At 42.9% G+C, this 11877-nt stretch overlaps 1 protein-coding gene across 1 annotated transcript; it reads left to right on the top strand.

Moving 5' to 3' along the window:
* The first annotated feature begins 1602 nt into the window (after window positions 1–1602).
* Window positions 1603–11363, top strand: LOC136940113 (macrophage mannose receptor 1-like). Its single transcript, XM_067232256.1, has 12 exons — window positions 1603–1723; window positions 2848–2937; window positions 3575–3787; window positions 3999–4144; window positions 4280–4386; window positions 4664–4806; window positions 7669–7782; window positions 7946–8035; window positions 9049–9219; window positions 9435–9580; window positions 10064–10170; window positions 10954–11363. Exons 1-12 carry the CDS (start codon window positions 1603–1605, stop codon window positions 11096–11098), a joined length of 1593 nt encoding a protein of 530 aa, XP_067088357.1. The 3' UTR covers window positions 11099–11363.
* Window positions 11364–11877: the final 514 nt, after the last annotated feature.

Here is an 11877-nt window from a genome sequence, read left to right as displayed (position 1 = left end):
CTGTTCTACTATGATAATTGGTGATGAAAATAAATTATGTTCAATAAGATGTACTTTTGTTTATTAACTGTTTATTAGATTAGTTAGCTTGGCTGATAGAGCTGTGCTGACGGGCTTGCCTCGGTTGCACTCAAACATCGTAGTTTGACGACGACTCTTCCCCTGCTCTACATCAGTGCTTGGCCCAGCATCTTCCGCATTAGCTAAGGGATGCTTTGCGTTTAGGTGGTATTTGAGACTGGAAGAACTCCTACAGTAAACTAATTCCGCATAGCACAAGGTGCAAACAACCTTAGTCTTGTCGAGGTTTCCATTGGGAAGCTTCTTAAATAAAAGTTTTCTCAAGGTTGAAAATGTATTAGCGATTTTTTATAACAGTTCACAGGTTTGCATCATTGATGAGTACTTGATGAGGAATCTTCTGTTCTCTATTGTGCTCTGCTCTGCTTTACTCTACACTGTATTAGGCTTGTCTGTTCTCTCCTTTCCATGCGTGAAAAAGAAGTTTCTACAAAAAGTCCCAAGTGTCACTCATCTGGTATGTCCTCCGATATGTCCTCTGGTATGTCCTCTGGTATGTCATCTGGTATGTCATCTGGTATGTCCTCTGGTATGCCATCTGGTATGTCATCTGGTATGTCATCTGGTATGTCATCTGGTATGTCATCTGGTATGTCCTCTGGTATGTCATCTGGTATGTCATCAACCAAATTGACCAAAGAGAGAGACCACCTGAACACCATCCTGATCAGAGAGAGAGAGAGGATCTTAAGAAGAGGCTATGCGGTCAGTATTAGGTTTTTAATATAAAGACCCAGATTTCATTCATTCAGTTCATATCTTTTTTTTAATCAATTATCAGTTTTACTGGTGAACAGCAAATAGTTTATTTTACACAGAATACAATAAAGAAAATAAAGAAATGTCAAAAAGTTCGGACCCGACAAGGCCTGACTGGTGTCCTAGTTACAGTTGCTCTGAATGGTGTCAAGCAGGATGTGTATATTAAATGTGTGTATATTACGTAAACATGTGTTTTTTATTTCATTTGTGTAATCACATGTCAAAGACATTACAAATAAAAAGGTTAAAAAAAACTCTGACATGATGTGATCGACTTCCTAGTTACGGTTGCAATGCTAATGATCAAGAGAATAAATTACTGGAAGAGGTTCAGTAATAGAACAGACAAAGTTCTCTGTGTCCTGTGTTCACATGTCAGAAGATGTTCCAAAGACTAGAAGGCTGAAGGAGGAGTCAAATTGTGACATGTGTGGCTGACATGTTTATATTCTACACAGAACCAGTAAGAACACAGTTGGTAGGTATGGCTGTGTTCAGAGGTCAGCAGATGGATGTGGAGTACATTAACACACAGACCCCAGACCAGAGAGAGAATATACAACCTAGCGTGGCCTGACTGACTTCCTAGTTCCTGGTTATGGTTGTTAGGCAGAGTGGTTGCCGTGTGTGGTTAAATTGCTGACAGTCCAGTGACAACCAAAGTCGTGAAAAAACCAGGAGGAGTCACATAGTGACATCCTGTATGTGGCTAACATGTATATATTGTACCCAGAACCAGGAAGAACAGAGTTGGTAGGGATGGATGTGTTCAGAGGTCATAGAGAGATGGAGGTGGAGGATTTAAACATTGAGGAAGCTCCAACCATGGATGTTCAGACAAAGACCCCAGACCAGGCTGAAGAGAAGACCCCAAAGTCAGGTATGATAGACCCTGAATGTTACTTTGTCTATTCAATACATTCTCTATATTGTATAAATAATCAAAGATCCGATCAGACATCATGGAGGGCTGTGCTGCACTAGGCATGCTAGACATCATGGAGGGCTGTGCTGTAGGCATGCTAGACATCATGGAGGGCTGTGCTGTAGGCATGCTAGACATCATGGAGGGCTGTGCTGTAGGCATGCTAGACATCATGGAGGGCTGTGCTGTAGGCATGCTAGACATCATAGAGGGCTGTGCTGTAGGCATGCTAGACATCATGGAGGGCTGTGCTGTAGGCATGCTAGACATCATGGAGGGCTGTGCTGTAGGCATGCTAGACATCATGGAGGGCTGTGCTGCACTAGGTGACGGGCGTGCTAGACTGAGGGCTGCCAGGGGTGTTGGGTCTAGTCTGGGCAGCCTGGACGACTTCTACAGGAGAACATGAGGATAACACGCAGTAAATGTCCTTCATGCTCTGGGACTTTGGTTGATGAAGGTCATTTTATGTGATCTTGGTTTTATGTGATCTTGGTTTTTGTATTTTTTGTATTCTTACAATTACTTTTACAATACATAATATTCTTACACAACAACAACAAAACATATTTGTTTTGTTTGTTTTATCTTTTATTGTAAGTAATTACATAACCTGCAATGCAACCTGCAACTTATAAAAAATAAACACTCAAATAAATACAAACTGGTGTGGCCTGACTGACTTCCTAGTTACGGTTGCTATGCTGATGGTTAAGAGAAGACAGGATGAGGAAAAACAGTGAAAGAAGAACAGATGCAGCAAGAAGGAGGAGGAGTCACATTGTGACATATGTGGCTGACATGTTTATATTCTACACAGAACCAGTAAGAACAGAGTTGGTAGGGATGGCTGTGTTCAGAGGTCAGCAGATGGATGCGGAGTACATAAACACACAGACCCCAGACCAGGCTGAAGAGAAGACCCCAAAGTCAGGTATGACAGAACCTGCATGTTACTTTACCCTCAAGTCAGCAGGTGCACTACTTTCAAACATTTAAGTATTTATGTAATTATAGTGTATGTATTAATACTTAATGTGTGTGTGCGTGGTGTGTATGTGTGTGTGTGTGTCCCTCAGAGACTGGGTCCTACAGGTGGGTCATCGTGAGCTTTGGGCTGCTGTGTGTCCTACAAGCCACTCTCAACATCTCCCTCCGTCTGGCTTGCTGTGAGTCTGGGGAATTCTAATCATTACTTTTATACTGTGAAGTGATTTCAGACAGACACTGTATGCCAGTGGAGTCAGTTGTTCTAATAAAATGAGAAATAAAATAACAATTGATGCAATAGGTGTATTTTATTGGCCGTCAATAGATCTAAACAATTATTTATAAATAGGAACTCAAACTGAACACTTTAGCAAATGTGTAGTGTATTCAATGTGTTAAAGCACAGATTAAATAGGTTATTACTGTTAAAACTATATTTCAATCAGATATTAGCTAAGATCCTCTTTATTCCTAAATCTACCACCAACTTCCCTTTTTCATTCCCCAACTTCTTTTTTCCAGCCAACTCAGAGCATCAGAGCAACACCCAGATTATGGTGTAAAATTATTGCATAATAGAAACTACAAACACAATAAAACTGGGCAATTTAACATTTAACTGAGTTGTAAAAACACACCTAGCAACAAAAGGAAATATCTCCATGTTGTTCACATTTAAAAATCATCATTTCCATTCAAATAGACAAATACTTTTCTACTCTGAGACTCATTAGTCTTGAGGAGAGAGGGATGAAGAGGGGATGATAAGGTTCCAACACGTCCTCTGTGTAAAGAAACTAACTTCTCTTGTTACAGCCGACTCTGGTCATCAGAGAGAACAGCTGAACACCAGTTATACCATCCTGGCCAGAGAGAGAGACCAGTTACAGACCAGTAACACCATCCTGACCAGAGAGAGAGACCAGCTGAACACCAGTTACACCATCCTGGCCAAAGAGAGAGAACAGTTACAGACCAGTAACACCATCCTGACCAGAGAGAGGGATGACTTTAAGAGGTTGCTAAATGGTAAACTGAAGGACTGTGCCGGTTGTATAATGAAAATTGTAAAACGAAAATAAATCTGTTTTTGTAAGGACAATAAAGTTTGGCTTTTACATCTAATTACCTGTTTTGTGTTGCAGAGAGTAACAATGGATGGAGGAGGTTTGGCTGCAGCTGTTCTGTTACTAGGTTTGAAATAAGCCAATAGGAAACATGTTCTCTGTTGTGTTTTCAGAGGTCCCTTCCTGTCCTGCTGGCTGGCTGAAGTTTGGTTGTAGCTGTTACTACGTCTCTACTGAGAGGAAGAACTGGGCTGACAGCAGACAGGACTGTAGAGAGAGAGGAGCAGACCTGGTGATCATAAACAGCCTAGAGGAACAGGTGAGAGAGAGAGAGAGAGGGAGAGAGAGATAGCGGGTAAGTAAGAAAGTCATACCAGAAATGTACAGGATAAGGTCAAGGTTGATCAGGGTTGATCAGGGTAATAAAACTGCTCTGAACCCTTCCCCATGACAGGTATTTCTCAATAATAACATCACCAAGAATACGTGGATCGGTCTGTCTGACAGAGCAAGAGGAGGGAACTATATCTGGGTGGATGGAACACCACTGACCACACCAGAGTAAGAAACCACTCTTTCTGTAGTCTCTAGACTGTAACAAAACGTTTCTAACTTCAATGCTTTAAGATTGTTCTGTTTTAGTGACTGAGTTTGCATGGTGAGTTAGAACTAATAGGCTAATAAGAACCAATTTCCTAATAAGTTAACCAATGCCAATCATATCTAGTATTTATATACAGATCTAACTCGACATGTACAGGAGGACTTCTCTACTGTATGACCCAGAAGTGGACCTCAGTGTGTGACTGTCTGGTTGTGTTGTTGTTTAACCCTGTAGGTTCTGGAGCCCTGGTCAGCCTAATAATATTCCTTCAGGTTATCTTGATCAGGACTGTGGTGAGATAGTTTCCTCTGCTCTTCCTCCCCGGACATGGAATGATGCCGCATGTAATAATAACAGCTACTGGGTCTGTGAGAGAGGGATCTGACAGTGCAGATCTACTGTGGGGTTTCATATCTACTGGGTCTGTGAGAGAGGGATCTGACAGTGCAGATCTACTGTGGGGTTTCATATCTACTGGGTCTGTGAGAGAGGGATCTGACAGTGCAGATCTACTGTGGGGTTTCATATCTACTGGGTCTGTGAGAGAGGGATCTGACAGTGCAGATCTACTGTGGGGTTTCATATCTACTGGGTCTGTGAGAGAGGGATCTGACAGTGCAGATCTACTGTGGGGTTTCATATCTACTGGGTCTGTGAGAGAGGGATCTGACAGTGCAGATCTACTGTGGGGTTTCATATCTACTGGGTCTGTGAGAGAGGGATCTGACAGTGCAGATCTACTGTGGGGTTTCATATCTACTGGGTCTGTGAGAGAGGGATCTGACAGTGCAGATCTACTGTGGGGTTTCATATCTACTGGGTCTGTGAGAGAGGGATCTGACAGTGCAGATCTACTGTGGGGTTTCATATCTACTGGGTCTGTGAGAGAGGGATCTGACAGTGCAGATCTACTGTGGGGTTTCATATCTACTGGGTCTGTGAGAGAGGGATCTGACAGTGCAGATCTACTGTGGGGTTTCATATCTACTGGGTCTGTGAGAGAGGGATCTGACAGTGCAGATCTACTGTGGGGTTTCATATCTACTGGGTCTGTGAGAGAGGGATCTGACAGTGCAGATCTACTGTGGGGTTTCATATCTACTGGGTCTGTGAGAGAGGGATCTGACAGTGCAGATCTACTGTGGGGTTTCATATCTACTGGGTCTGTGAGAGAGGGATCTGACAGTGCAGATCTACTGTGGGGTTTCATATCTACTGGGTCTGTGAGAGAGGGATCTGACAGTGCAGATCTACTGTGGGGTTTCATATCTACTGGGTCTGTGAGAGAGGGATCTGACAGTGCAGATCTACTGTGGGGTTTCATATCTACTGGGTCTGTGAGAGAGGGATCTGACAGTGCAGATCTACTGTGGGGTTTCATATCTACTGGGTCTGTGAGAGAGGGATCTGACAGTGCAGATCTACTGTGGGGTTTCATATCTACTGGGTCTGTGAGAGAGGGATCTGACAGTGCAGATCTACTGTGGGGTTTCATATCTACTGGGTCTGTGAGAGAGGGATCTGACAGTGCAGATCTACTGTGGGGTTTCATATCTACTGGGTCTGTGAGAGAGGGATCTGACAGTGCAGATCTACTGTGGGGTTTCATATCTATGAGTTGGAGACTCGTCTGTTTTCATCCCTCTGCTTTCTGACCACTACTTAGATATGAGACATTTTATAATCTACTTTGCAGGAAACTTCAGCTTTCAGGACATTGTAAATTGATCTATTTATCAACTTGTACTTTCACTGTCAAATACTATATGTCTCTGATGTTTAACTTGTCCTTTTCAAAAATGTCATTTACAAATATTTGGTTATAATGATCAAATGTATGTAACTATTTTAAATGTATGCAAAAAAAAGGGAGAGGAGCCAGCTGAGGTGGCTCGGGCATCTGATAAGGATGCCTCCTGGACGCCTCCCTGGTGAGGTGTTCTGGGCACGTCCCACTGGGAAGAGGCCCCGGGGAAGACCCAGGACACGCTGGAGGGACTATGTCTCTCGGCTGGCCTGGGAACACCTCGGGGTCCCCCAGGAAGAGCTGGTGGAAGTGGCCGGGGAGAGGGAAGTCTGGGCCTCCCTGCTTAGGTTGCTGCCCCCGCGACCCGACCCCCGGATAAGCGAAAAAAATAAAAAATAAAGAACAGCAACAAAAAGAAATAAAGAAGTGTTCTTTCCCAGCAGTCTTGTTACCCTACAGTGGGATCTACAACCTAGTGTAACGCATCACAGGAGACAGGAGTAGACTGAAGCGCAGAGCGCAGATTTATTCAGCTAAGGTACAAAGGGAGTAGGCTAGTCCTATCCAGTATTCAGGCAGGAGGTCAAAATCCAGAAGCAGATAGAGAAGCGAAGGTACCGACAAGGATCAGACAGGAGGGAACGAGGTCTGGAACAAACAAGGATCGTCAACAAGAGGCCAAAAAGGAAATCAGATCAACGCTCAGAATGTGACCGTAAACTACACAAGACTTCGCAAGGAACACAAGGGAATCAGGGGTATATATACAGACCAGCTTGATGGGTAACCAGACACAGGTGTGTAGGGATAAGTGGGCAACTCTATCCAAGGAGTGGGCAGGCACAACAGATAGGCAGAAACAGAATGGAACAAACCAACTAGACAGTAAACAGGGGGGGAATTTGGGGTCCAGATTTGAAGGCCTCAGTACTCAGGGGAAGAGGAGCGTTGGATCGTGACACGTAGCTTGTTTTTTTTAATGTTTAATCTGCTTACCTCTAATAAATGAAGTGTTTTATCAAAATAAGACTAATTGCATGTTTCACATTTAATAAACAAATAAAAAGTTTTTTTGTCATCTTCCAACTTGTCTCTACTTATTACCTGATCATCTCCAAATGCTTCATAGTGTCTTTAACCCTTGTGCTGCCTTCAGGTCACATGACCCAAAGGTTCATAACAAAGCATCGTTGTGTTTACCCAATTTTACCCAATACAAAAACAAATATTTTTATTTTAACCTTTGCAATGTGGGAGGTCTGAGATAGCCCAACGGTTAAAAGAAAATGCTTCACTTTGTTTTTGTATGCGGTAAAGTTGTCGCAATACGACGGTGGGTCACAATGACTGATGGGTCAGAACGACCCGAAGATAACACAAGGGTTAAGAGAAGACAGGATGAGGAAAAACAGTGAAAGAAGAACAGATGCAGCAAGAAGGAGGAGGAGTCACATTGTGACATGTGTGGCTGACATGTTTATATTCTACACAGAACCAGTAAGAACAGAGTTGGTAGGGATGGCTGTGTTCAGAGGTCAGCAGATGGATGTGGAGTACATAAACACACAGACCCCAGACCAGGCTGAAGAGAAGACCCCAAAGTCAGGTATGACAGAACCTGCATGTTACTTTACCCTCAAGTCAGCAGGTGCACTACTTTCAAACATTTAAGTATTTATGTAATTATAGTGTATGTATTAATACTTAATGTGTGTGTGCGTGGTGTGTATGTGTGTGTGTGTGTGTATGTGTGTGTGTGTGTCCCTCAGAGACTGGGTCCTACAGGTGGGTCATCGTGAGCTTTGGGCTGCTGTGTGTCCTACAAGCCACTCTCAACATCTCCCTCCGTCTGGCTTTCTGTGAGTCTGGGGAATTCTAATCATTACTTTTATACTGTGAAGTGATTTCAGACAGACACTGTATGCCAGTGGAGTCAGTTGTTCTAATAAAATTAGAAATAAAATAACAATTGATGCAATAGGTATTTTATTGGCCGTGTAGATTGAAACAATTATTTATAAATAGGAACTCAAACTGAACACTTTAGGAAATGTGTAGTGTATTCAATGTGTTAAAGCACAGATTAAATAGAATCAGAATCAGAATCAGAAAGGGATTTATTCGCCATGAAAGTTTGCACAGACAAGGAATTTGCTTTGGCAGGAAGGTGCATACAATAAACATATACCTAAAATTTAAATATGTGGACTAACTATACTAAGGGTACATAAACTAGCAGTACTAAGTGGGATAAATATAAGTTGCCATAAATTACAATATAAAAATACAAAAATACAAATATTACAAAAAATACAAAAAATACAAATGTACAAGATACCATGTTATGGTGCAGTGCAAAAGCAGAGTGTTTTAGGCAATAAGTCATTTGAGTCAGTGTGGTCCCTTGGCCTTGTTGAAGAGGCCAACAGCGGAAGGGAAGAAACTGGTTATAATAATAGGTTATTACTGTTAAAACTAACTACTTTAATCAGATATTAGCTAAGATCCTCTTTATTCCAAAATCAACCACCAACTTCTCTTTTTCATTCCCCAACTTCTCGTTTTCCAGCCACCTCAGAGCAACAGAGCAACACCCAGATTATGGTGTACAATGATTACATAATGTTAATCGAAACTACAAACACAATCAAACTGTGCAATCTAACATTTAACTGAGTTGTAAAAACACACCTAGCAACAAAAGGAAATATCTCCATGTTGTTCACATTAAAAAATCGTCATTTCCATTCAAATAGACAATAAATACTTTTCTACTCTGAGACTCATTAGTCTTGAGGAGAGAGGGATGAAGAGGGGATGATAAGGTTCCAACACGTCCTCTGTGTAAAGAAACTAACTTCTCTTGTTACAGCCGACTCTGGTAATCAGAGAGACCAGCTGAACACCAGTTACACCATCCTGGCCAGAGAGAGAGACCAGCTGAACACCAGTTATACCATCCTGACCAGAGAGAGAGAACAGTTACAGACCAGTAACACCAACCTGACCAGAGAGAGAGATTACTTTAAAAGGAGGCTATGTGGTGAGTGGATGGACTGTGCCGGTTGTATAATGAAAATTGTTAAACAAAATACGCGTTATATATATTTGTAATGACAATGAAGATTGGCTTTTACATCTCATCATCTGTTCAGTGTTACAGAGAGTAACAATGGATGTTGGAGGTTTGGCTGCAGCTGTTCTGTTACTAGGTCTGAAATAAGCCAATAGGGAACATGTTCTCTGTTGTGTTTTCAGAGGTCACTTCCTGTCCTGATGGCTGGCTGAAGTTTAGTTGTAGCTGTTACAACGTCTCTACTGAGTGGAAGAACTGGACTGACAGCAGACAGGACTGTAGAGGGAGAGGAGCAGACCTGGTGATCATAAACAGCCCAGAGGAACAGGTGAGAGAGAGAGAGACACACACTAGAAACAGAGGTAGATGAACAAGTAGAGTCAGTGGAGTCAGTTGGCTGAGCGGTGAGGGAATCGGGCTAGTAATGCAAAGGTTGCCAGTTCGATTCCCGGTCATGCAAACTGACGTTGTGTCCTTGGGCAAGGCACTTCACCCTACTTGCCTCGGGGGAATGTCCCTGTACTTACTGTAAGTCTCTCTGGATAAGAGCGTCTGCTAAATGACTAAATGTAAATGTAAATGTAAGTAAAATTCTGATTCAGAATTCTCTCTCTCTCACCTGTTCAGAGGAACAGGTGAGAGAGAGAGAGGGAGAGGGAGAGGGAGGGAAAAAGAGAAGGAGAAAGAGAGGGAGAGAGATGGAGGGAGACTAATAACCAGAAAAACTGCTCAAGTAATATAAAGTACTAACAACAGAAGTCATTAACAAAGTAATAATTCAATTTTCAACATGAATCTTTCACCATCACAGCGATTCATCACAGGCCTTGTGGAATCCAGCTGGATGTGGATCGGTCTGACCGACCTGCAGACAGAAGGGACCTGGATATGGGTGGACGGGACCCCACTGACCACAACGTGAGAGATAAATGGCTTCTTTTAATCTGGGGTGTCGGTTTCACTACACTGCTTTTTATTAAGAAAATCATATTTGCATCCTCAGTTATCAAAAAATTATCTGTCTGAAACCGTTTGAAACCGAACCTGGTTTAAATAACATCCAGACTTCCAAACCCTGAAGGGTCTGTGTTGCTCCTCCAGGTGTAGATAAGGTGTGTGTTGTTCCTCCAGGTGTAGATAAGGTGTGTGTTGTTCCTCCAGGTGTAGATAAGGTGTGTGTTGCTCCTCCAGGTGTAGATAAGGTGTGTGTTGTTCCTCCAGGTGTAGATAAGGTGTGTGTTGTTCCTCCAGGTGTAGATAAGGTGTGTGTTGTTCCTCCAGGTGTAGATAAGGTCTGTGTTGCTCCTCCAGGTGTAGATAAGGTGTGTGTTGCTCCTCCAGGTGTAGATAAGGTGTGTGTTGCTCCTCCAGGTGTAGATAAGGTGTGTGTTGCTCCTCCAGGTGTAGATAAGGTGTGTGTTGTTCCTCCAGGTGTAGATAAGGTGTGTGTTGTTCCTCCAGGTGTAGATAAGGTGTGTGTTGTTCCTCCAGGTGTAGATAAGGTCTGTGTTGTTCCTCCAGGTGTAGATAAGGTGTGTGTTGTTCCTCCAGGTGTAGATAAGGTGTGTGTTGTTCCTCCAGGTGTAGATAAGGTGTGTGTTGTTCCTCCAGGTGTAGATAAGGTCTGTGTTGTTCCTCCAGGTGTAGATAAGGTGTGTGTTGTTCCTCCAGGTGTAGATAAGGTCTTTGTTGTTCCTCCAGGTATTGGCACGATGGAGAGCCGAACAGCTCAGGTGGTAACGAGGACTGTGCTGTCGTCCTGGTATCTGGATGGAATGACTCCATCTGTCCTTTTGATTTCCATTTTATCTGTGAGAAGCAAGTAGGTCCTGAGCCACCCCCCTGACCAGCCAGGCTGTGTTCAGACCAGCCAGGCTGTGTTCAGACCAGCCAGGCTGTGTTCAGACCAGCCAGGCTGTGTTCAGACCAGCCAGGCTGTGTTCAGACCAGCCAGGCTGTGTTCAGACCAGCCAGAAAAGCTGTGTTGGCGCTGCAGTCGATTTTAATACTTCGGATAATTTTTTTCTTAGAAAATGTTAGAATAATAATCTATAATGTATTTCTTTCATTCACAATGTATTTGCATTCATTTGAACTATTAAAAACATGACAAAAAGACTGTGTACCTGACTTGAGCTGCCTGCTTTCCTGTGGGTGCTGCTCTCTCTGTAAGGCTTTGCTGCCTTACAGTGAATGCATTGAAGGAGGAGGGGTCTATGTCAGTGACTGCATAGTTTACTACGCTGCTTCCTAGTGTTGAGGAGTATGTGTACCTCCCTAAGGAGTCCCCTCTGATTCTGCCATTTAGGAAGAACAGGATATTTGAGGTGCGACAAATATGTATTAATTCCCTCCCACTATTATTTATTACCCCATCTAAACTATTCCTCTGAGTTATGCTTGGTGTCATGTAAAGAGGACTCAGGCCAAACACATGGTTGTTGCCCTGTGGGTCTATATGGTCAGGTTCAGTTCCTGTCCTTGCGTTCAGGTCTCCACACAGCAGCACATTTCCTTGTGACTGGAAATGGCTAATTTCTGTGAGGAGGAGGTTAAAAATATCCTCATTGTAGTAGGGGGATTCTGCAGGGGGGATATAAATTGCACAAAGGTATATATCTTTTT

This window comes from Osmerus mordax, unplaced genomic scaffold (genome assembly GCF_038355195.1).
Source record: "Osmerus mordax isolate fOsmMor3 unplaced genomic scaffold, fOsmMor3.pri Scaffold_63, whole genome shotgun sequence".
Classification (NCBI taxonomy): Eukaryota; Metazoa; Chordata; class Actinopteri; order Osmeriformes; family Osmeridae; genus Osmerus; species Osmerus mordax.
The sequence above is the reverse complement of the archived record's forward strand: the minus strand, read 5'-3'. Positions and strand labels throughout refer to the sequence as shown.

Coding starts and splice junctions, on each gene's coding strand:
- LOC136940113 (XM_067232256.1), top strand. CDS start 1,603: ATGGATGTGTTCAGAGGTCATAGAGAGATGGAGGTGGAGGATTTAAAC. Junction 1,724..2,847: donor AGAGAAGACCCCAAAGTCAG/GTATGATAGACC, acceptor TGTGTCCCTCAG/AGACTGGGTCCTACAGGTGG. Junction 7,783..7,945: donor AGAGAAGACCCCAAAGTCAG/GTATGACAGAAC, acceptor TGTGTCCCTCAG/AGACTGGGTCCTACAGGTGG.